This window comes from Orcinus orca, chromosome 10 (genome assembly GCF_937001465.1).
Source record: "Orcinus orca chromosome 10, mOrcOrc1.1, whole genome shotgun sequence".
Lineage (NCBI taxonomy): Eukaryota > Metazoa > Chordata > Mammalia > Artiodactyla > Delphinidae > Orcinus > Orcinus orca.
In genome coordinates this window covers 102,436,401-102,461,802 of record NC_064568.1, presented here as the reverse complement: position 1 = coordinate 102,461,802, position 25,402 = coordinate 102,436,401, and the positions used below count along the sequence as shown (strand labels likewise).

The 25,402-nt window shown below is 45.7% G+C and overlaps 2 protein-coding genes across 5 annotated transcripts in view; one reads left to right on the top strand and one right to left on the bottom strand.

Annotated features, from left to right (window-relative positions):
- LYRM4 (LYR motif containing 4) overlaps positions 1-12,312 on the bottom strand; it is a 119,228-nt gene extending 106,916 nt beyond the window's left edge. Inside the window, exon 1 of one of the 2 annotated variants that reach the window (XM_033407986.2) lies at positions 11,883-12,312. In XM_033407986.2, coding sequence (XP_033263877.1) covers positions 11,883-11,968 — 86 coding nt within the window. In that variant the 5' untranslated portion in view covers positions 11,969-12,312. The remainder of the gene's footprint in view (positions 1-11,882) is intronic. The other variant, XM_004281062.4, reaches the window with a different exon arrangement.
- A 13-nt stretch (positions 12,313-12,325) lies between these two features.
- FARS2 (phenylalanyl-tRNA synthetase 2, mitochondrial) overlaps positions 12,326-25,402 on the top strand; it is a 396,095-nt gene continuing 383,018 nt past the window's right edge. For 2 of the 3 annotated variants that reach the window (XM_049715580.1, XM_049715579.1), the window contains exon 1: positions 12,326-12,718. In XM_049715580.1, the coding sequence (XP_049571537.1) occupies positions 12,460-12,718 (259 nt within the window). In that variant the 5' untranslated portion in view covers positions 12,326-12,459. The remainder of the gene's footprint in view (positions 12,719-25,402) is intronic. The other variant, XM_049715578.1, reaches the window with a different exon arrangement.

Here is a 25,402-nt window from a genome sequence, read left to right as displayed (position 1 = left end):
GCGAGAGCCGACCGGGCTGGGGAGCGTCTTTGCTGGGCCAGGCCAGTGAGCAGGGACAGGTGGCCTCTGTGAACTGGAAGGGGGCCCTGCCAGACAGAGGAACGGCCCGGGGAAGAGGGAGCAGAGCACCTGAGGAGGCCAAGGCAAGGGCTCCCCCCACCCTTGATGGGAAGGTGAGAGGACATAAGGCTAGAGAAATGCAGGCTGTGGTAAGGATTTTATCCCCAAAGAAGTGAGAAGCAACTAAAGATGTTCCTTTCTCTTTCTTTTAATATTTTTAAACAAGGGAGCAGAGTGGGGTTGGGAGGTTTCAGAGAGCTTACCAAGAGCTGGCCTGTTAGCTGAAGTGTGAAGGATGAGTAGGAACTTGCTGTGTGGGGGAGGAAAGCTCAGGCCTCATTACGTGATCACATGAAGGCCTAAAGCTGCGTGGCATCAGGAAACTTGAGAAGTAGACAGGAGGGGAGAAGGCAGGACTCTAGGGGGAGTGCGTGAAGCCGGGAGGGAATTTTACCTGAAGGCCAGAAGAGCCTCTGGGGCGTTTCAAGCAAGGGGAGGAGACTGGCTGCGTGAGAGTGTGCACATTTTGGCCTCAGAGTTTCGGATTCAAGTCTTGACGCTACTCCTTTTAAGGTCTTTAAGTTGGACGAACTATCGTACTTCTTCCCAGAAATCTTCCATCCACCACGTTTAGGCCGTGCTGTCTGGCACCCAGCTCGCTAGGTTAGCGCCTGCGTGTAGAGGCCTCACGGGGAGAAGGAGGGTGCAGAGGGGGCCGCCAGCAGAGGGTGCGCACAGCCATCCCAGGGAGGAGCAGAGGGGCGGGACGGGGAGGAAGCAGGCATGCTGGCAGGTGTGGGTGCTGAGTCACCTCCTGCACCTCTGCGGGGCGTGCAGGAGGCGAGAGCAGGTGAGGCGTCTGGTCTTGGGACAGGGGCCTGGGCTGCAAACAGCCGGGGGAGTCAACACACAGTCGGCGATGGATAACGTTACCGGGAAAGTGTGGAGAGGGAAAAGGGGAAGCACCGAGCCCAGAAACTAAATATCACAGTCTCCGGTGACAGGCGTCCTTCCAACGCGGGGAGGGAGAGGGGCCTGCGCCGGATGCAGGGACTGAACGTCGCAGTCAGGATTCGGGGCCCACACAGGCCAGAGCCTGTGAGCAACGTCCCTGCTTGGAGGCTGCCCGATCGGGGTCTGCTCTCGTTGAGTTATACGCCCACCAGGGCTTTCCTTCCTTTAGGGTTTTAAGTCTGGGATAAAGCATTAGGTTGCCACTAAAAGCTTGTTTACCGCTTCAACCAGGGCTGAAAGCTGTTCTTCCGCAGTCCGGGAAGGAGAGGCACAGAGCACGACTCTGGCATATGGTGAGTGCTCCGGAAGACTTGGTGAATCAATGAATGAGAGACAATTAGACCAGGATACAGGGTCAGTGGCTTTTTCTGGCTCCAGTCTGGCTGCAAGGAACTATTTCCTCGATTAATTTAGCTTTTTGCTCAGTAAAGGGCAAAAAGGGTTTTAAGAGATGCTTCTGCCTATGGAAGTGATTTCTGGTGAAAACAACACTACTCCTAGAGATCAGACGTAGGAGAGGGATAATTATATAGGGAAAATCTTTGCATTTATTCTCAAAACATGGGCAGGCAAAAGAAATGTATGGAGACATTAAATGAATAGTTATGCTACAGAGTAATATTTATAATTATAATGAACTGATCATATAAGTAATTTTGAATAAACTAGACCAAAGGTGGGGTACTAAACCTACTCAAAAAATTACCCCAGGGACAAAAGAATAAATATAAGGCTAACACATGCATTAATGACATCCAATGAAGGTAGCAGCCAACTAGTAAATAAAACAAATAATTACCCTGGGAACAGATACAGTCAACTAATGGGACACAGATGACTGATAAACTGACAATAAACATTAATATATGAAAGCTACATAATTGAAGAAAGGAAAGTGAGATAAGCACATACAGAGTGTCGCAAATTAAGTCAAAACCTAGGGCCAAAGAGACGATTTAGAATTGAGCCTGAATTGTCCAGATGCCGTCCTGGTGCTCAGACGTCTTCCTCACGCCCAGGAGGCGCTGTCCCTGACACGCGATGTTTCATTTGGAACGACTTCTGCTCCCAGTTACATTCTCCTGACCTCAGGTCAGGTCGTTCTCTCTAACCCAAGGCATCCACGCAGTCACTGGGACTGGCGCATTCTCTTCCTCAGCATATCTCAAGCCACCCTCCCCTCCTTTGCAGTCACCTCCTCCTGGCCTCTGTGTCTTCGGTCTCCGTCCGCTTGGGGTGGTCTCGCTAGAAGTGCTCTCTGCAGTCCTGCTTGAGCCCCTGCGCGGCTCTCTGCCCTCCAGGACCAGGCCTGGCACTCGGCACAGTGTCTCTGAGGCCCCAGCAGGGAGGCCGCACTGCTGGGAGCCCCTCACACTCAGCGCCGACTACACCGCCCTCTGCACCCGTCCTCTCGGCTTCTGCCCCCCTTCGCCAGCGAGTCCCTGCAGAGTCTTTACGAGCGAGCCGGGCAAGCCACCATCACTTTTTTAACCTTGGGCCCCCGGGGCGGGCTCCGTCGCCCCTCCTATTTGCTCTGCCAGCTCTCTGCCACCGCGCCTTTGTACAATCCTCAGTGTCTTACTCTAGGCACTGAACCACAAGCCCCGCCTGGGAAAAGATCACGTTCTGTTGTGTCTGTCTCTGAATTTCCGGCAAGGAGCCCAAGGGTCTGGCCCATGGCAGGTACTCAATCAATGTCTGCTGAATGAAGACTGAAACCAGCCTCATCACACGGAGACCACACATCACCAGAGACCACACACTACCGTGACAGGGTTCTCTGGATTGCTAATAAACACCTTGTGCAGAACATGGCTCAACAAGTTTGACTGAGTTCATTAAATGACTGCTGGCTACTACGAATTTAACAGATTCGGCAGTTGATCTACTAGTTTAAGAGATAACTGCATATTAACTAGCTTACTCCTGTCTGCAGAAGGGATCTCGGAGTATCTACTGCATACACCAGACATTCTGCCAGGAAGTTTTGCAACTCTGGCATTCCGGAGGATGTACCCAGACTAAATGCATCAAGGTCACAGAGCTGGGAGCCAGCTGACCTCAAACTTGAACCAAGGTTTCTTGGTTCGAAGGCCAGGAATCTTTCTAAATCAAGATAGTCTTGCTCATGATTCTCATTCATATTGATGAGACTGAAAACAATACTTCAAGCAAATTAGCTCAGGAATCACAATATTAGGGGAAGAAATACCAGGGAAAAGGAAACAAGCAGGAAGCAGTAGCATCAAGCCATATGACTTTCATTTATCCTCGATTTACCCTGAAGGATCATCTCTGTGAGCTGTTTGCCTTTAATCCCTGAGTTAAAAAAACAATTATTCTTTCAAATAGAACCCCAATAATGAGTTGCTATGAAGCCAAACAGATAATCAAAATGTCACGGTGATGTATTATTATGTCTCAACTTTGGCAATTTTAAATCTGCTTCTTAAAACAGGGGTGGTAGAGATCAGCTGAGGAGCCCTATTCCCGGTGTTTCTATTACTAATCCAGACAAAAGCCAGGAGGACCCACCTTAATTTAGCTGACTCTTGCTAAACCTAGATATTCACAGCTTGGTTCATGTAATTTACCTAATTTTATCACTTAATTTGGTTTCTAAAGGTAAGAATTTTCCTAAATTGGTTAGGTACCAGTTAATTGAGAAAATAAATGCTAAGGCTTATACAAAATGAAGTGGGATTCAGTCTGTCAGGAAAGGGGTCACAAAGGAGAAGTAACAGAACCTTAAGTACCTTTCATCCACAACAAAGACTGCACACAGCAATTGACGTGAGGCCTTAAGACGCAGTCAATTTCCTAGAACGCTCATTACATTCTAGCAATTTCCTAAGAGAATGTTTTGTAAGTACACTTTGCATTAAAAAAAAGTATTACCCTACTACAATACAGAATACAGAGACTTTAAGGAAGTTCTATTGACTTATAATTGCATTTTGTGGTCCAACTTTACACCTCACTGTTATATTCTCTACCTTTATTTCCCCTTTGCCCTGATTCTCATTTATTATTTTAAAATTATAACAATTATTTCATGTTATTGCATTTTACTGTATGTATTTTTATAAGTTTTAAAATGCTTTAGGGGCCAGGGTGAAGTATAAATAGAATAAGTGCAATTTGGAAACTCTTATAAACTAAGCTCAATAAATCAGCAATGACATCGATCTAATAATTTTTTAACACTTCCCTCCAAATTTAGGCTGCTGGATATCTCAAATGTATTCTTCTTTAAGTTAACTGTATAATTTTTTCTTACTTTTCAAAACCATCATCATTCAACATGGCAGAACTTAGCAACCATGAGAAAAAAAAATGGGGGGGAGGGGAATTCCAAACATAATTAAAGATACTGAATAATCCATCTTTCAAAAGTCTAAGAAACTGCTTTTCTAGGCACAAGTAAACTGCCTCTCGTTCCTGTGGAAGCAAGGGGTCAGGTAACAGCAGGCGGCCCTAGAGAAACCCACTGGTATAAATTCAGGACATATTCAAGACTTGATTTGCAGAGAACTTGGACAATGTAACAGTAGTCTTCTTCTCTTGTATTCCTCCCCACTTCCTCAGAGCTCTTGCATAGCCGTAAGTTAGAGCTGTTTTCACAGAGAGGTGCGACTTGTCCCACATTTCACGGTGGGCAAAGCTCTTACTCGGCTGCTTATTACAGAATTCTGTGGTTTCTCCGAATCCTCACAATATAAACAGGCATTTCATGACTTAAAAAGAGGGAAAACTTTTTATCGTGGGGGGAAAAGTCCTAATAATCTTGTGTTTGTGAATGCCAAGAAGCAAAATGCAACATCTTATGCTTCCCAGCCTGACAGCTGTCCCAGGTGACAGGTCTGTGAGGCCCTAAATTGAGTCAAGGCATAAAAGGTGACAAAGAACAAGAGGATGGAATTTCTCACACATCAGCAACTTCTGCTTAAAGGCAGGGTTAGTCTGAAAATAAAGCAAAGATTTTCCCGGTGGGGAGGTAGGGGTTACATTTATTAAATGAAGAACATATTTTAGGATTTTAAGTTTCTAAAGGAGAAGAGACGTATAAAGTTAAAACTGAAGTGGAAGTTAGGCCTAGAAGGTTGAAACAATCACTACAATGTCATTTGTATAGTACCTGTGCGATATTGTAATACGCGATGGACAAAACATCATGACCAGCGCCTCTGCCACTACATGTGCAAATCTGCAGTGTCTGGACGTTATTTCAATTTGCATGTTTCCTCTGTGTACAAGGCAGTTTCTTGAGCTGTTCTTGTGTGTCCACGTCCTATGCCCATCAACGACAATCCTGTAACAGCAGGGCCACCCTGTGTTTGTATCTACCCTGGGCCCTAGTGCTGTAATACATATGCTATGGGTTCTCAGGAAATACTAGGCGTAAACTGATTTGCCCATTTGTTCTGGGGTAAAGGAATATTTGGCACTAAGGTCTCCAGTGTAGCTGTCCCATTTTAGAAAGGGAAAGGTGCTTGCTGTTAATACCATTCCCGCTGGGCTGGTACTATTCACCCTAGCATTCTCGATCTATCAGCAGCAGAGGTAGCTGGTGTGAAGAGACCTGCAACAGTGAACAGAGACACATGCCTGGGTCCTGACTTCTTTACAAGTTCACGGTTCCAGGTCCTCAGCTTCCAGTTCAAAAAGGGAACAGACTCCTAAATAGGAGTCATTATTTAGTCCATTCACGAGACTGCAATCGAGGACTTCCATGATGTTGCATTCAGCTGTGCAGCACGCGGTAATTGAGAGCTGACACTCAGCAACAGTTAGTAGTTTTACCAGCCATGAAACCAGGGAGTCTATTTAGCTGCTGCAGCTGTAAGAAGAAACTGTGAAAATAAATAGCTTTGGGTTGATGTTTCTAGAATTTCTGCGGCCGAGACAGAGGATGCATGCCTTGTAGGAGATTTCTACTAAAGAGGGTAGAGTTGTAGAAAAGCAGCGCCCTGGAACTTTCTAGTTCCCGTTCTGTTGATGACCAGCTGTGCGAACTTAGCCCACTGCTCACCTTTTCTATGCCCCACCTTTCTGTCAGATCTTTTTTACTACTAGCCGGTTATTTCACCAGCACGAGCTCACCTGGGATGGTGCGCCAGCTAAGGCTCCACGACTGCCTGCCCCTGGTTCCCACGTGCCCCGTGCATTTCACCTCCCCAGTGTCTTGCCATGCGCACCTGGAGAGTTCTGCACCCGCAACCACGTGCCCTTCCTGCATAGAAGCCAGCTGTTGGCGGATGCAGCAGTCACTCCCGGTGCTTCTCTGTCACCTCCCACTGCAGACGCTAGATGAGCACCTAGTTCCCCAGCCCCTTGCTCAGCTAGTGGTAGAAATGTAACTGAGTTCTGGTCAATAAGATAGAACCAGAAGTCTGCTGGAAAGCTTCCAGGAAAGTCTACCCTTTCCTCATGAAAAGAAAGCCTACTCATGCCCGGTTGGGGTTGCTCTTGTCTGTCTGTCTTGCCTTCAATAAGGATATGATATTTGGAGCTTTAATAGCCATTTGCAACCATCAGGCATAAACATGAGAGGAAACTTGAGACTCAAGACACCTTGACATCATCCAGCTGCTGTATCAGCTGGAGCAGCCTCATACTCTAGACCTTTTCCATGTGAGAAGAGTAACCCCCTACTATTTAAGCACCATGCGAAGGTTTCCTGTTACTTGTAGCCAACAGCATTCCTAATGAGATCTACTTTCAAGGCGGCACACACTTCTAATGCTACTCACCACTCTCTACCCTTAACGGGAGGCTCATTTTGATTTGCAGCTCTCAACACGACGCTTAGTGTGCAGTAAGTATAATAAAGACTCATCCACTTAATGAGGGATGAAGGAGTTCTGACACTCAGTTGGGTGGCAATTGGGCTTTGCTTTTGCCTTTTCTCACATTTTACAATAAAATACATTTTTAATCAGTAGGGGGAAACGGCTGATAAAAATTACCTCAATACAATTTCCTCCTGCTTTTCAACAAGTATTTATAAGCATAGAGTAGGTAGGTATTGTGCTAAGCACCAGGAATGCAGAGATAAGATGGAATTTCTGCCTTCAAGGGACAAATGGCTGAAAGACAAGTAAACCAACAACGCTAATGGTGTGATACGTGTAATAAATATGAGAACACACCACATCCGATTATCTTCCACTTTATCCAGAAACAAGCTGTCAGCACGGCATCCATCACCTCAACTTCCTGTCCTCTTACATTCCAACTTAAATTCACCTCCTGCAGAGTTGCAACTAAGAAGACGCCTGCTGCAACTAAAAGATCCCGCATGCCGCAATGAAGATCCCGTGTGCTGCAACTAAGACCTGGCGCAGCCAAAATAAATACAGAAAAAAAATTCACCTCCTTCTGCGGTGGAGAAGGGAGTGTTCCGCCTTCTGCTGCGAGCCAGCCCGCCACCTGGGCCCGCAGAGGCGCGGCTTGTCACTTCTCCTGTGGTCGTGCTCTAGCAGCCAGCCCCACTCCCGCATGTTAACCAGGCCTCCGGGCGGGGAGGTGGTCTACACTCACTGCTGTCTACTTCCTTCTGGTTCATTTCTTAGTGCCCACACTCTGGCTCTGTCTTAACCACTTCACTGATGCTGTTCTGGAAGAGGTCCCTTCGCTGGGGACACTTCCCTCTTCCTTTACTGGACTTTGCTAAAGCAAGTGGCCTGCCCACAGCACCTTCCCAAACATGCAGCTATTCTGGCTTCCGTGACACTGCTCTCTCTGCTTGCCCTCTCCCCGCTTCTCAGACTCCACAGGGGTCATTCAAGTGTGGCCCAGGGACCACTGGGGTCTTGGAGACCTTTCAGGGGATCCATCCGGAAAACGTATTTTTATCATCCCAAAGAGATATTTGCCTTTTTCAGTCCCATTCTCTTCTAAGTGGACAGAGGAATTTCCCAGAGGCTAGATGACCTGTGATATAGCAACAGGTTTAGGCGGAAACAAATACAAGAATCCACATGTCTTCCATTAAGCCAAACACTAAAGAGATTTGCAAAAATGTCAAACAATGTCACTGTCAGCAGTGGTTTTTTTTGGGGGGGTGGGAAGAAAAAATGGTTATTCTTCATAAAGGTGTTATTTAGGTGAGTATGCAATGGGTTTATTAGTTTACTTAAAAATAGGTGCTTTACGGCTTCCCTGGTGGCGCAGCGGTTGAGAGTCCGCCTGCTGATGCCGGGGACACGGGTTCGTGCCCCGGTCCTGGAAGATCCCACATGCTGAGGAGCGGTTGGGGCCATGAGCCATGGTCGCTGAGCCTGTGCTCCGCAAGGGGAGAGGCCACAACAGTGAGAGGCCCGCGTACCGCAAAAAAAAAAAAAAAGGTGCTTTAAAATGTTTTAGTTTTAACTTCTAATATGAAAAATATTGATAACTATGCCTCACATAAACAAGGCTTTGGGGCCCTCAGTCACATTTAACAATTCAAAAGGATCCTGAGTCCAGTACAGTGAGAACCACGTACTTAGACTGCGTCTTCCTGGCCTCCTTCAGGGGCTCTTCTTCAACCAACACCTCAAATTTTGATGTTCTCTACAACAGCATCTTAAGCGCACTAATTTTCTCACCATAAACTAGGATTTCTCAATCTTGGCATGACTGACACTTGGGGCCAGAAAACTCTTTCTATGGGGGACTGTCCTGAGCTTGGTGGAATCCCTGGCCTTTAACTACTAGAGGCCAGGGGCATCCTTCCACCAAAATTGTGACAACCAAAAATGTCTCCAGACACTGTCAAACAAAACTGGCCCTAGCTGAGAACCACTACCCTAAATACTCTTCCTGGAAATTTTACCAAATATTAAGATTTTAATTCCACGTATGATAAGGATTCTACGTATTTAGTGCCTACTGCGCCAGGCACAACTCTAAGCATTTCATACGTATTCACTCACTTAAACCTCATCCCCTATGAGACAGATAAATCATCTCCATTTTATAGATTAAGAAACTGAAGAGCAGAGAGATGAAGTGACTTGCCCAGGGTCACACAGCAAGTGCGTGGTGATGACAACTCCAGGCCTGACTGCTCCTCTGAGCTTTAGTCTCATGTGAACAACTGCCTCTGCTGGGGACCCCAGCTGACATTCTCTCAAGATGCTCCAAAATGAACTGAAAACTCTTCTCTCCACAAGACCAGGTATTTCTGTATTTCCTAAGTCAGTTAATAGTGCAACTTTCACACTTAACCCCTGTGCCTCAGTTTACCTAGTAACCTACACATCTTTTTAGACTCTGCTTGGATTCTCTTCTTTACTCCTGAATCCAATCATTCATTGAAATCTAACCATTTTACCTTCTAATTATTGATCGAATGTATCTTTTCCTCTCTCTTCCACTATTCCTGCCCCCACTAGGGCCCTAATCTCTCCTCAGCACTGTCCTAATCAACTCGCATTTGGGGTCCTTGTATCTGGCCCTCACAAACATCTTCCACCTTGCTGCCTGAGTGGTCTGGCTAAAAGGCAAGTCTGGCCATGTCACTTTATGGCTTAAAGCTCTTTACCGGCTGCCTGTTAGCTAAGAATAATGTCCAGGTCCCTTATCACGGCCCAGTCTTGCCTTCTGTCACCCCCAAATCACACTTAACTCTCCAGCAGAAATCTATTCTGTGACATCACCGAGCACATCAGAAGATCACACTGCTTCATGCCTTCGATCCAGCGCTATCTTCTGGGAAGCGTCTTGATTCAACACCCTGTGCGTGCCTGTCACGGCACTTGCCACAGTTTGTGACAATGACTCTACAACTGTGTCCCACAGAGGCTCGTAAAAGAGCCACTGGTGGTAGGTGCCTTGCTGAGCCCAGCGCGCTCATCTTCCCATCTCCAGGGGCTGCTATGGCGCTGGGCAAAGTAGTTTTGGGAGTGTTTGGGAGCACCGAAGTGAAAGAATACGTAGTAATAGGACCTGTCTGAATGGGAGTGGGGAATGGAGAAGAAAGAGAATGAGGAAAACCTTCCAAAGGTTACACTGAGATGAATCTCAAAGGAAGCAGAGGAACTCAAGATAGAGGTGATTAGCGGGCATACCAGACAAAGAGAAGAGGGAGGGGGTATCCTTGGAATCCACAAAACACAGCTTAATACAAAAGAAGGACATATTTTGTAACAGTTTATTATCCGAGGAGATAATAGTGGGAAATCTCACGTTTTAGGGCCATGATTTCAGCAAACAGTGTAAAGTGATTACCAGATTCCTTTGGATAATACATTTATTTGTGGATAATAAATTTAACTCAAAGCATAATCTGAACCATTATTTTCTAAATATGTTACCATGTAATTTCTACTTCCTGCCCACAGGTTACAGCCCTGAGTGACTTATCTGCAGTTCTTGTTTATTTTCAGTAAATTTAAACGACAAAATTTGTCTTCCAGACTGTGGTGAAAATGATTGGTTTTTACTTACTTACTCACAAGCGTATTTTGTGGGCTCTTTCAACAGACTTGGTTAAATTGTTGGTAGTAAGTACTTGGTTAATTTTTTGGTTTAAAATTCCACCAGTATACCTGCTGTTTACAAACTTCAGCTTCCAAAGCCAAAGTCATTAAGTGAAACAATGCACTCCCAGAAATGTGTTTTTTTTTTTTTAACTACTGACCAGTTGGATATGACTTCATTGGTGTGACCCAGACGTTCTCAAATTTACAGGATGAGTACCTTTTCTATGCAGGTATCTAAAAATTAGAAAGTCACTGCTTGAGAGGTTTAGTGTCTGATAACCAACACTGCACTGGGTCTACCCATCATAGGGCCTGCCCGCTCATTCACCCAGTGTGAGGGCAGCTACTCAACCAGGTCTGTTCCACAGGTCGCAGACTCTGCTCCTAGGAAACCCAGTCCACAGGCTTGTCAATCATGGAAGGTGAGACCTGGTGTGAAGTGATGAGCTGGCCTTACCATATTCTTGCTTTGGGAATATGGCTCAAACTCAGAGGGTCAGGTAGTTAGGAGAAGACACCCAATCCACAAGTATGCACAGAGAAAATCCATAAGGTACCTACATTCATGATGAGTTATAAGGAAGCAGAAAAGAACGCAGATGCTCTGAAGTAGACAAAAGACATATTAAGAGTAAGGATCAAGGACTCAAGATCAAACATGAGAATGGGGCAGACGTGGAAAAGCTGGGCGGTACATTAAGGACATAAGAGTTTAGATTCTCATTCTCCTGCTGCTAAGATCCTAAAAGCTGGATCCCCATCTGGTGAGGCCAGGATAAACGTTTCAGCTCCTGGAAGCTGGCGAGCCCTTTTTTTGCTTGACCTTAACCTGCGTCTCCTCCTCACAAACCCCGCCCCACCACCGACGCCACAAGTAGAACGGATCCTGGCAACCAAAAAGGCTAATTAAGACACCTCTGAAATGAAAGGAATGGCTAGAGAGAGCCTTCAGCTGTGGACAAGTGCTACTGACGGGTCACTTCCACGGTCAAGTCTTCCGATTCTACGGAAAGTTCTTATAAATGCAACAAACTGGTCCTGGCTTGAAAACCTGAACCTTGGCATCCAGCTTAAAGGCAGAGACACCACTAACCGCGTTCCCGGAGCAGAACCTCCTGGAGCTCCCGGCGCAGAGCGTCCGACCTGGGGACACATCACCAGACGCGAACGTCTTCTCCCGCCCGCGAAGGGCCATCCCCCGGCTGCCCCCCGAGGGTCCGCGGGCCACGCCGGCCGGCAGGGAGCCTCCCCTCTGGGCGCCCAGGCGGCCGCGCGGGGCATGGGCTCCTGTACCCCGGCCGCGCCCGCGCCCGCGCCCGCACCTCTCGGGCCGCTCACCTGTAGTTGTAGGCGGAGAAGTGCTTGCTCTCCCTCAGCATCGCCCGGTACAAATCCAGCACCTGTGCGCGGCTGGAGGCTGCCATCTTGGAACGAAAAAAACCCAGGGGGGGGTCCTCTCCGCCGAGGTCCCGAGTTAAACGCGACTCCCGAAACTTCCGCCGCCGCGGGAAGCGCGAGCGGGACACGCGCGCGGGGCTCGGCGCAGGGAGCGGCCTGCGACCCGGCCCAGGTGAGCTCCGGCCGCGCGTGGCGGCGCAGGCGGGCTTCGGGCAGCTAAGGGGGCGGCGCCGGCGGGAGGTGCTCTCGGCGGCCGCCCCCGCCGCGGCGTACTGTGGGCAGCGGCGGGCGGAGCGGCCGAGGGGCGGCGAGGGCTGGGCGGCGGGTGCGGGGTGTCGGTGCTTCCTCGCGGTGGAGGGCTGGGGTTCGCCGGGGCCGCCGGGTTGCTCCGCGTTGCCAGGTTACCGAGCGCGCGCCCCGCGCCCGCTCTTCCGCCCGGGCTGCCCTCGGCGCCGCCTGAGCTTCGGTGCGGGCTGCGCGGGGCGCCGGTTCCGCAGACGCCTCGGTCGGGGGCTGCATGCGGGACGCTTGTCGCGCGTGGACGGGGCGCGAGCGCTCGGGGGACGCAGGGCGCCGACCTGGGGCTCCCCGGCGCTCCGGCTTCGCTCAGGGCGCCCGCTCAGGGGCCTCCGGCGCGAGGCCCCCTTTCTGGTCAAGATGGCGGCGCCCAGGCGGGCCGCGCCGAGGTGAGCTGGAGCCGGGCCCGGAGAGGGGCGAGCCTGCTACGCCCAGGACTTGGACCCCGGCCTGGTCTCCCGTCTCCCGGGGAGCGGCGGGTGAGTGGGCGCGGCCGCGCGTAGGTCCCTCTCGTGGGGTGGTCAGCTCTCCGTGCGTCCGCACACTTCTTGTCGTCTGATAGTCAGATCTGGGGTGGCCCAGGTTGGAGGCGAGGGTGCTTGATTGGGGAAACCTGAGGGGTTTAAGGACTCTGTTGGGATCGTTTCAGACCCCAGCAAGAAGCTGAGCAAGTTTTCTTCTCTCTTCCCGGCTAAGTTTTCTCCCCTCTCTGAAGACGCCAGGTTTTCTGAATCACCTTGTTACCCGGGGGGATACAGTTGGTGGTTCTGACCGTGGAACGTAGGACCCGGCGCGGGGAAGCCTGAGCTGGTTCTAGTTACTTTGTTTGCAAAGCACTTGTCTTGTCTTTGGAATCTTTGTGTATGTAACCAACAATGGGAAGAGCCAGCGTTTTCTCCTCCAAAACACTGCGAGGGGTAACTTTATACGTAAGAAACAAGTGGGCGTTCACATCCATCTCTTTTCCAACCACTGAGTTTTGGTTGTGTTTCCTTTCTTTAAGTTTGTCTCGTTTTGAAGTGATAACTTGTTCTATGCCAAAGCAACCTCGTATTTTCAGGAACTTTAAGGGCAGGAGACACTTCTCTGACCTTACTGCACTTTAGCGTACTTGTAACCTGGGGTCCTTGCATCCACATGTGCTTGTTATATCTGTTATGTTATCTGTTGTAATGCAGTGGTATTTTTTTTTAAAGGCATGAAAGACAAAATACTTTTATGAAAATCCTTTTACGTTTCCTGTTCGATTTTTGTTAACGTCTCATACATCTATAAGTCTCAAATAAGGCTTTTTACAGAGTAGCCAAACTTCTGTTACTCCTGCAGGGTGATCAGGTCATTGGGCAAATCTTGCTTCAGGTTTATTGAAAGGGTTTTTAATATTTTGAGTTTATCCTTTGGTATTACTCAAAGGACTCAAGACCAAGGGTCTTGTACATTATTATAGAAAAAGATGCAGAACTGTTTTCTCTTAATATGAAACACAGTTGAATGCAGATGATATAAATTAGGTGTGTGGCACCTAGGAAAACAACAGTGTTAACGCAAGTTACAAACAGAGAAAGCTATCAAAGTTAGAAGAAAAAACATGAGAATTATTTTGGCTTGTTTAAAAACAGTTGGGATTGCATTATTTTATTATATTTTGCTTTCATCTAGAAAATGAAGTTGGAATAATTATGATATACAGTTGTTTGTCTAATTATCAAGCAATTTAATCATTAATGTATACAATTAACATATCTAAATGATTTTAACTTTGTTGTGATCAAATAAAACTTTCCAAATAAATATCGAAAGTTTAGTTTGTTTGGGTAGTGTAGGCATCTGTTAGTACAAGGAATAGCTGAGGTTAGAGAAATGGTAGCTTCCCAGTTGATTCTAAGCTAAGTCCTCACAAAAAAATACTTTTATTATTTTACTTGAAATAATTTGCCAGTATGTTGGATATCATTGCCTTAAAAGCCTAATAAAAAATCACATTCCAAAGCTAAATCTCCATTTTTTTATTTCTTCATTGCAGCAATGACTATTTTCAAGAAAAGCTCTATTTGAAGTTGAAAGTGGGATTGGGCCAGAAGCTGAGGATAGACCTTACTCATATGTCCTTTAATATGCATTCTGTTCTGGACAGAGTATTTTCTTATATAACGACTATAAACTAGGCGTAACCCACTTACTACCATTTAGGCCTCAAAATGCAAAAATTTCTTTAATATCCACCTATCCATAGTTATGAAATTCCTATACTTCATTATGTAAAATCATGCATTACCTTATATTAAAATCAGGATTGCTGTTGAGCACTGAATGATTTTTGAAGAGAAATTTCTCCAACCATAACAAGCAGTATAACAGCAATTTATTGTCTTGCAGCTTAAATATTAAAACGATGTGCAAAGGAAATCTTGCATAGGTGAGCGACTTGTGATGTTACGATTTAGAAGTTATTCGACTCCAAATGTGGATCTAAGTCTTTATTACACATAATCGTCATTTGGTTTTATCAGTCCTTCACACTAATAGAATAGGAAGCTGGAAGAGACTTTGTACATCAGCTCCCTCATTTTCAGAGATGAACAGGGAACTGAAGGCCCTTTCCTCATTCCTTCCTTCAGCACTCAGTGAACGCTTCCTAAGAGCCATACATTATACAACATGGTGGCGTTACAGTGTGAACTAGATAAGCAAAGTAACAATTTATTTTTGACAGGTGCTATGATAGGGGTAATATTACGAAATGTTAGGGGAGTACAGAGGAGGGACATTCAACTAGGACTTTGGTCTTAAGGGAAAGCATTCCATCAGAGAAGGTATTTCCACAATGAGTAGTAAGAGCCAGAGGGCGAACATGGAGAATGTGTTGAGTTACAGGTTGTAGTGTACATTCAAAGCAGGGAGGCACGAGGGTGCAGGATCCATTCAGGGAACGTTGTGTGGTGGGGAGAGGGACCATCGATGAGCAGACGTGATTAGCCCTGTACCTGCTTTATTTTTATTATTTTTGAAAATTTTATTTATTTATTTTTAAAATATTTATTTTCTGTGCCGGGTCTTAGTTGTGACATGTGGGATCCTTAGTTGTGGCATGCAAACTCTTAGTTGCAGCATGGATGCGGGATCTAGTTCCCCTACCAGGGATCGAACCCAGGCCCCCTGCATTGGGATCGCAGAGCTTTACCCACTGGACCACCAGGGAAGTCCCTACCTGGCTTATTTTAATGATGTTTTCTCTGTTCTGGGGATAAGTCATTTTTTTTCTTTGATGCACTGGCTAGTTCATACAAGTGAAGTAGAACTTATCATCTGAGCTATTGAAATACAGATTAGGTTTTCAGATGTTGGTAGACTTTTATTTCAAAGCCTATTTTTGAAATCCTCTATTTTAGCAGTGCTGAAATCCTGGTTCTGTACGTCTGCATATTCAACAAGTAGTTGACCAGCTGGTGGTTCAAGTCCCAGTTCTGTGGTTACGTGAGGGCTACACATCAAATACTGATCCTGTCTTCCAAGAGTTAGTAGTTTATTATGTTGAGATATGTTCCCTGTATACGTACTTTGGGGGGTATTTGAATGGATGTTGAATTGTATCAAATGCTTTTTCTGCATCTATTGAGATGATCATGTGGTTTTTGTCTTTTCTTCTGTTGACGTGGTGTAACACATTGATTTGCATATTGTTGAACCATCCTTGTGACCTTGGGGTGAATCCAACTTGGTTGTGGTGTATGATCCATTTTGTGTATTGTTGGATTTGGTTTACTAGTATTTTGTTGAGGAGTTTTGCATCTATATTCATCAAAGATATTGGCCTGTAATTTTTTTTTTTGATAGTGTCTTTGTCTGGTTTTGGTTTTGGGGTGATGGTGGCTTCGTAGAATGACTTTGGGAGTGTTCCCTCCTCTTCAGTCTTGTGGAAGAGTTTGAGAAGGATGGGTATAAGTTCTTCTTTGTATGTGTGGTAGAATTCTCCAGTGAAGCCATTTGGTCCTTTTCTTTGCAGGGAGTTTTTTTTTAATTACGGGTTCTATTTCACTTCTAGTGATCTGTCAATTCAAATTGTCTATTTCTTCTTGATTCAGTTTTGGTGGGCTGTATGTTTCTAGAAACCTGTCTATTTCTTCTAGGTTATAAGATCTCAGTGGACAGATGATAGGACAGCTCTTACCCCCATTAAGGAAAGGGACCTGAGAGGTTAGGTTATTTAGCCAGTTGTACAGGTAGGAATCCGAGGGGGTGGGCACGGGCCTGGGGTGTGTCCTGTCTATAGCTGTAGTACTGGCTGTGACGCTGCACTGCTTCACAGAAGGTCTTCAGAGCCAGCTTCAGGAGTTTGAAGTTTATTAAGTTTTCTTGGATAACATGGGTAAATTTTAGTCATATTTGAATTTTAATTTAGATTCTCACTTATTTTCAAAGCTAACTTCTTTATATAGGAAATATTACAAATATTCAGAGAATCTCAAATGTTGATTTTTATACTAGCTTTCTAGTCTTTTAAGATAAATTTACATTTTTTTCTATTAACATCTCTTGGAAAAGACTTAGTGCCTTTTTTAGGTTGTCTACTCATGTGTATGTGAGAGATTCACATTTTTGTAGAAGCTCTTTTCAAATATACTTAAAGTCTTTTCCTTGAGAATTTTAGAAAGTAACCAGATATTGGAACTCCGTTCTTTGGAGACTAAGTATTGCCTTACTTGTGGGAAACAGCAGTAAAATTGACAACTGAGTTTGTATAAAGTGTATCAGATGTCACTTATAGGAATTTTTTTTTTAAACAAATTAGTTCTTTGCCTTCTGTCTGCCTGTCTGTAAGTTCAAGCTCATCTCTCTCAAAAGCTGCCTTCCCCTCCTACCTGTGTCTAGGAGAGAGACTAGGCTAAGAGGTCAGATGTGTTTTCAACTGAACTTGTGTCCCTTTAGTTGTTCCCAGGTCACAGTAGCTGCTAGATGGAGAACTGGTTTCATTAGCCCACTGGTCCTCTACCCTGGCCTCACAGCACACACCCGAGAACATTTCACAAATACCAGTGTTCTGGTTCCACTCACATCAAGGCAGTCGTAAGCTCTGGGCTGGGAGCCCAGCAGTAATGTCTTTAAAAAGTGTCAGGGGTTTCAGGGCGCCATCAGGATGGAGAACCACTGCCATCGGCCCAAGTCAGACAGCTGACTGGAATACAGAAGGTCCAGCCATGTTTCTGCCCCTGTGCACGTGACCCATTGCCGGTTCTTCACAGAACTGCCCTCATTTAGCAGGACGATGTGAGTACCTTCAGGAAGAACATCTCCCGTCCCCACATCCCGGTGTTCCAGGAACAGCTCAGATGAACGTGGGCCAGGTGTGTGCAAAGTTCTCCTTGTCCGCCGCTTTTACAGGAGGGAGAACCTCGTCTTAAGGGAAAATAAATCCTGTACTTGAACGTTTCCCCCCTTCAGCAGTTTTTAGCATTGATTCTGTCCCTGATCTTGAAATACGAGACAGCTGACCCTCCACCAAGACTTTTCGCTGCCCCATCCAGCCCATCTTCTTGTGACATATGTGCCTTATTCTTTCAAACCCTAACAGTAAATCTATAAATCAAAATCTAATTTTGCATATACAAAGGCCTGAATATATATCTTATCAGAACTGGCCTTAGCAAAACATTCTGTGGAAGATGTGAAGATAATTTCAGGAGAGTCCTTTGAAAAGAGCCAGTATTTCTTCTTATTTTTTGCAAACTAGTATGTTTATCAAATAACATTTTGAATGATGATTTTGAATGAAAAATAACATTTTGTAATTCATTAAGGATGAGATTTTCATATGAAGAAGTACTTGTAATAAAAGTGATTTTGGGGACTTCCCTGGTGGTCTGGTGGTTAAGAATCTGCCTTCTAATGCAGGGGACACGGGTTAGATCCCTGGTCGGGGAACTAAGATCCCACATGCCGCGGGGCAACTAAGCCCTTGCGCTGTAGAATCCGTGTGCTTCAACTACAGAGCCCACGTGCCGCAACAAAAGATCCCACATGCTGCAACTAAGACCTGACAGAGCCACATAAATAAATAAATGTCTTTTTTTTTAAAAAGTGATTTTGTAGAGGAAATTGAAATAATTTTAAAATGATTATCTAAAGGTGTTTATAGCTTCCCTCAGGGTTATGTGCTAGTTGAAGTTCAGATGACACAAGGCATCTTCTGGAGCATAAAGCAAAAAATATATATATATGGGTAGGACGCTAGATGTTTCATGAAATTCAAGGCCGAGTTGAACAACCCTGACAGTTTGAGAACCTGTGGCCTTAGCAGCGGTGGGAATTTGCGAGCTGTCAGCCCAGAGTGGTGGCTCTTGATCCGGGTTGCATGTCAGACTCACTGCTGATGTCAGGACTCCTCCCACAGCTGTCAAGTAAAAACCTCTGAGTAGCTTCCCAGGTCATTCTGATGTTCAGCCATGACTGAGAACCTCTGGCCCCAGTGCTGCCACCAAGATGAGTGACTGGTGAAGGCACAGTCATGCCCATAAGGCTTTTTGGAATCTTGCAAAGCTGGCCTCCTGAAATTTTGGAGGGCAGAGACTTCTTGCTAACTCTTTTTTTCCCCGGCACCTCTGCTAAGTGCATGGTGAATATTTGCAAATCAGTTTCATTTCTTGTAAGGTGTTCCAGAATTCAAGCTGCTCTCTAGATCAAACTGATTTTATTCCCTTAGATGAGCACAGGCCTATGTGCACAAATACTAAAACAAAGGCACATGAAAGACCAAACAGGCTGTGCTCAGGAGGTTTAAAGCAGGGCAGGCAGGCCCAGCGTTATGGGAGTGATGGGCTGGTGGAGGGGAAAGGCTTCCTCATCAGGAATAGGAGACAGGAGATGTCCCTTTGTCCAGGCTCCCCGTGGGCTGGGAGCACCCGGAAGCCTCTCTCTGCCCACCTATTCCTGTCTATACATCAAGCAACACAGGGACAAATACGTGTCATAGTTATACCTTCAAGTAAAATGCCCTGTGCCTCTCAGATGCAGGCTCACTATACTGAATCACCCTCGGAATACCGCGGGGGAAGGAGAAAGCCAGGAGACTGTACTTTGCAATTATACTTTTGAGGAAAAGAGAAATGGGTACCAGTTCCAAATGGGTGGCTGTAGGTACTTTTTATTTTTAGTTACAACAAACATTTTTCTATTTACCAGAAAGATACCAGCTCAGAAGCAAAGAAGATGCAGTAAAACTTGCTAAAGTTAAGGACCACTAACTCCCAGATGCCTTAAACATTTGTTCTTAAAGTCAGATGATTTCCCAGATAACCTCTCTAGGGTGTAAAGGGTGCTAGCAACACCAAAGCTAAAATTTGTTTTTCTGTAATGGCATATTATCAGACATCCCATGTTTAGAAGTGAACGTGTTTAAGATTTGAAAGATATTTATGGACTTTTAAAAATTAAATATTTATATATCGTAATTTACTTGTAATATGGAAGAAAGGCATTTTTCCCTTGCTCAGCGTTACTTAAATATTTTTTTCAGTAAAATCCCAACATCACATTGTCAGTTTCCACCCTTCACTTTAAGGACTGTCCTTGTGCCCAGCCCACTGTGGATCGCTTCACATAGTAAATGAGGGAAGTTGAGCAGAGGGTACTTGTGAGTTGGTATCTTATATCTCTCTCCATTTGGACTAGAAGCCTACTCTTTACAAATATTTTCTCTAAAGTTACACTGTATCTGTAATTAAATTATAACTTCAAATAAGCAACCCTCGATTACTGACCTTTTTCAACGATTGCAGTATGATCCAGAAATGGGTGAAGTAATGAACATAGCCCTGGAAGGTCAGAGGTCAGCCAGGCTCTGCCCCAGGTGTGTGACCTGTGACCAGATTGCTTTTTCCTACTTAACTCCTCTCTTCTGTCCAAATCGGAACTGAAATAGGCTGTGCTGTCCTTACTTCTAGGGACATTTCCAAGATTAAGAACATATTCTCATTACTTGTGCTGTAAGCTGAATGGCTGTGGTCCTCCCCACCCCATTCCCCCATTCCCCAATTCCCCACCAGCTCCGATAAATATGTTGAGATCCTAACCCCCAGTGGGATGTGTTGGGTTGGCCTTTGGGAGTTGGTCAGGTCATAAGGGTGGAGCCCCCAGGATGGGATTAATGTCCTTATAAAAGGGACCGCAGAGAGCTTCCTCACCCCTCACTATGTGAGGACACAGTCTTGAGATCCAGGAAGTGTGCTCTTACCTGGCACCAAATCTGCCAGTGGCTTGATCTTGGACTTCCCAGCCTCCAGAACTGCGAAATAAATATTTGTTGCTTATAAGCCACCAGGTCTGTGGTATTTTTGTTAGAGCAGCTAACCCTAACCCTAACCCTAAGACACGCTGCTTCGGTTTTCTGGAAAAAGAGAGTGTGCAGGGAGGGTGTGGTGGTGGTGTCCTGAGTGAACTAGGTCTGCCAGGTTTGTGGGTTTCAGTGGGTTTTTGTTTGTTTGTTTCCTTTTTTGTGTTACATTCACATGGTATTCTAACATCCGAAGCTTATGCTTTCTGCAAAATGTAGGAAAATGAAGTGTTTTTATAAGATTTCACCCAAAATGTTGATGGCATACTTAGTTACTGAAATATGTTTGGGCAGAAATGTCTCTACCAGTGGATGCCATGGCATGTGTGGACTTAAGGTACCTTCCTTAACACTGTCTTTCATAACTGCCCCACCTCACCGGGGTTTTCTGTTTATTAGCATATGGGCCTTTTCTTCATTAAGACTGAAAAATCAAAACCTGACGTGATAAGTGTGATTTCCACATTTGACTCTTAATTAATTTGGTGCGAGAGTGCAGCCTTTTGTTTTTCAATCCCAGCATTTCAGCTCTTTGCAGCAGTAGAGGTTCTGTTTTTCTGTCCCTGAAGTAAAGAGGGTGGGAAGGGGCTTCCTCGGTGGCTTGGCTCCCGCTGGAGCAGAGGAGGAGGGATGCTGTCTTCAGCTGCCTTGGGTGCACCAGAGGGCTGTGTGCAGAGGCCCGGGCGTGCATCCTGCAGACCTTGTGCAGCCCCTGCACAGGAGCCTGGGCTGTGAGGGGCACGGCCACTCTGGTTGCAAAGGTGACGGGAAGAGGAGAAGCTGGGAGAATGACGAGGTGTGTGAATGGCACAAGTGAGTTGTGGGGCAGAGGCTTCAAAGGCCCGAGTGGGTGTGTTCAGTCTCCCTCGTGCGCTGTGTGTGGGGCAGTGACGGGGCGGTGGTGCCCCGCCGCGTGGCCCCTAGCTGCATTTCCAGGGAGAGGCCATCCACCCAGTGAGCTGTCTGCCCAGCGACTGGGTCTTGCTGTCCGAAGTCGGTGTGAGTGGTTTGCCCCGGCAGGAATACTGACAACCACCCTCAGATGGAAACTGCTCGACCTGTGATGAGAACATCTCCGTGGCCATGTTAGCACGGCCAGTTACAATCCACAGTCACTCAGAAACCTCGCCTAAGCCCCTATTTCCTCTGCTAAGAAGTAACAAAATTAATTGCTTTCTCTGCCTGCCTACTCAGAAGTCAGTCCTTCAAGAAATGAAATGACAGAAAGGCAGGTGATTTAGAGGGAGAAGGGGAACGGCTGAGGATAATATACGGACTGTTGTCTGACTTCCCCATGGGAATAGATTTGGGTGTCAGTTAAATGCTTTGCTTGGTGTTTCAAGTTTAATGAGACAGCTGCAAAATGCATGAAAATCAGTTTCTGGAACATGCTAAGCCCTCCCCACCTGAGCACATGGGTGCGTCCATCCCTCTGTTTGGAAATTTTGTCTCTTTGAATGGCTTACCTTTGTAATGTTGACTTAAACGTTACTTTCTCAGACAGCCCTTCCCTGGCTGCTTATCTTTATCTAAAAATCAGGGCTCCATTCGTATATTGGAGGTTTCTCTTTATCTCCTACTTAAATTCTTAGTTTTACTCACTGCCATGCTCGACAACTAGCCCTGTGCCTGTTACATAGTAGGAGCTCAGCAAACGTTTGTTGAGTGAACGAACAGAAATGCTGTGATGGCTTCAGGAAAAGACACTTAGTACCCTAGAGCAGCTCTGTCCAGCAGACCTTCGGGGATGACTGAAGTGTTTCTACCTGTTTTGTCCAGTGTGGCCGCCACCACCCACGTGAGGCTCTTGAGCACTGGAAACGTGGCTAGTGCAACCGAGGAGCTGGATTTTTATCTATTTAATTAATTTAAATTTAAATAGCCACCTGTGATTAGCTGCTACTATATTAGACACCGCAGATCCAGAGGATGTGATTTTATTAGCTTCTGGCATTGAAAAATATTACCACTGAATACTAACCCATTAAACATAGGTAATTTCTGCAGCTGAAAAGGCCTTCTAAAAGCAGTGACCTGCATTCAGCTCATTTTATGATGCGTAATAGGTGTGTTTTATGGTCTCCTTGAGAAGCAGAAGCTCTTATGTCCTCAGTGACCTTCTGTGATTTCGGATTATCATTGCATTTTCCTTCCATTCTTTATTTTTTAATTTTAATTATTTTGATTGCATTGTATCAGTAGGCTAGAGCCCTCCTGGGCTGTAGTTTGTGGGAGGACTCATCCAGGAACAAGGGCCTGGAGTTGTTTGAGTTCAACCTTCTTTCTGCCTTCTGTGGCTAACCTCAGTCAGCTGGTACTTATGCAACCGTGGCCTTCTGTCTGCATGGCATGGACTTCACCTTGAAGGCCAAGAGCTTTTCAAGTGAAGGTAGGATTATAAAAAGAATTATCAGGATAAACTTGAATAATTACCGCATTATTAGAGCCGCCGTCAGATTTCAACTGCTGATGTTTTCTCTATATTGTCGCGGGTCTTGAAATGAGAAAGAAAAAGAACTGGTAGTCGTATCTTTTACTGTATTAAAAATAAAATGTTTAAATTCATGTTTCATGGTGGATTTTAAAAAGTTGCATTAAATACATATATATAAACATATATATATATAAAATAAGATTTACCGTTAAACCATTTTAAAGTGTGCAGTTCCGTGGCATTAATGCATTCACATTGTGTGTATCCATCACCACCATCCATTCTCTGGAACGTTTTCATCTTCCCAAATTGTCCCCGATGATGAATTTTAAAATGCTTTTCCATGCTTATTGTCCAAACTAATATGGACTCCTGACACCTATGTGTCTACAGGAATCGCCTCTTTTAAAATGACCTTGACCTAACTAATGCATAATTTGCCTTACGTTGGGAAGTGGTAGACGCCTCTTGTCAAGGACCCCAAATCACCCAATTTAGTCCCTGCTCCCAGCCATCACTAACCTTACATGCTCACCCTGAGAAAGATCATTTCTCTCATTTAAAAAAAACAGTAACTCTAGAAAATGACTTTTAAGTGACAGGTAAGATGGACTTTCTTGCATATGTGTTATGTGCTTTGGGATTCCAATCTTTTTACCAGAGTCCATTGAGAAAGGCAAAAAGAATCAGAAACAGTTACTTAGCATTTTTAGTACCTCCTGCCTTAGTATAATATCATTGTGACCACTGGGCACATCTAAACTTACAGATTCAGGATGGCTTTTTAGCCCTTTAATGAGCAATTGGAATCCGGGGAATCTGAAGGGAAGCCTTACCCTCACCAGATGACTTGCTCTTTATTTATTGCTGTGGGTACATCACTGTTCTCAGAAGCCCGAGGAACGAAGCAGAGGGGCAGCTGCAAGGGGAAGACTGACCACTGGTGTGGGTGCTTAGAAGGAAGCAGGTGGGCGTGTCGGGGCCCCCTTGAGAGAGACGTGCAGTTCTGTAGTCATGTCCCGGATGCACGTCAGGGGCAGTGTCCTGAGGGCAAGGCCTTCACGGTGGGTGCTGGGGGCCACAGCCCATCTCAGCCGGTGCACGTGGAGCATTCCTGAGGGAGGAGACCGCCGGGCGCTGGGGCTCAGGGTGAGAGGAAACAGCTGTAGTTCTAGTCCCTGGCAGCAGTTCTGTTCAGCCCAAGTGTGGGGTGTGGTCCCTGGGAATTGGGGTCTGCGGGGGCACTTGGATAGGCCAAGCAGAATTCGGGCCTTTGGAAGCTTAATAAATGTGTGCTTTAGAAGGTAAATCTGGCATTGTACATAAGGTGAATTAGAGGAGGTAATTATTTGAAGTGGAAGGTGTTAAAGGCTGTTTAATTATCCTGGAGGAAGGTACTGAGGGTCTCTAAATTATGTCACTTGTGGCGAGAGTGGAAAGGAGGGCTGAAGTGGCAGCGATGTTGTAAAGACAGAATTCACAGGCCCTACCGATTGGCTGGATGGAGGGAACGAAGGAAAGGGGAAGCCAAGAGTGATCTCAAGTCACTAGGTTGTAATGCTCATCGTATAAAATCGAAAGGTATAAAAGCATGTAATGAATAGTAGCCTCTCAACTGTCTCTGTCTCTCAGCTCCTACCGTGTCTGCACTTCCTTATATACGTGTGTATATGCGTAAACTACATTTATATTCCTGTTGAAAAATGGTAGCTACCATGCACAGCCAATCAACACCTCTTTTTTATCATTTAACAATATATCTTGGAGATATCCTATGTCAATACATGTAGTGCTGCCTTATTCTTAATTTACTTAGCTAGTCCCCGATTAATGGAAATGTATTTCCTGTCTTTGGCTCTTAACAAATTGTTCAGTGAATATCCTTGTTCATGCATCATTTTGCACACATATAAGAAGTATATCTAGGGCTTCCCTGGTGGCGCAGTGGTTGAGAGTCCGCCTGCCGATGCAGGGGACGCGGGTTCATGCCCCGGTCCGGGAGGATCCCACATGCCGCGGAGCGGCTGGGCCCGTGAGCCATGGCCGCTGAGCCTGCGCATCCGGAGCCTGTGCTCCGCAACGGGAGAGGCCGCAACGGGAGAGGCCGCAACCGTGGGAGGCCCACGTACCGCAGGAAAAAAAAAAAAAAAAAAAGAAGTATATCTATAAATTTAATTCACTACAGGTGGGATTGCTGAATTAAATGTGTGTATTTTAAATGTTGATAGATATTGTCAAACTGCCTTCCATAGAAGTTTTACCAGCAATGCCTGTTTCTTAGACCCTCATAATACTGTGATATCAAAGAACATGATCTTCCCCAATCTGTAGATATTTTAAAACCTAATTGTCATTTTAATTTGCATTTCTTTGAGATTGAACATCTTTTCATACCTTCCAGAG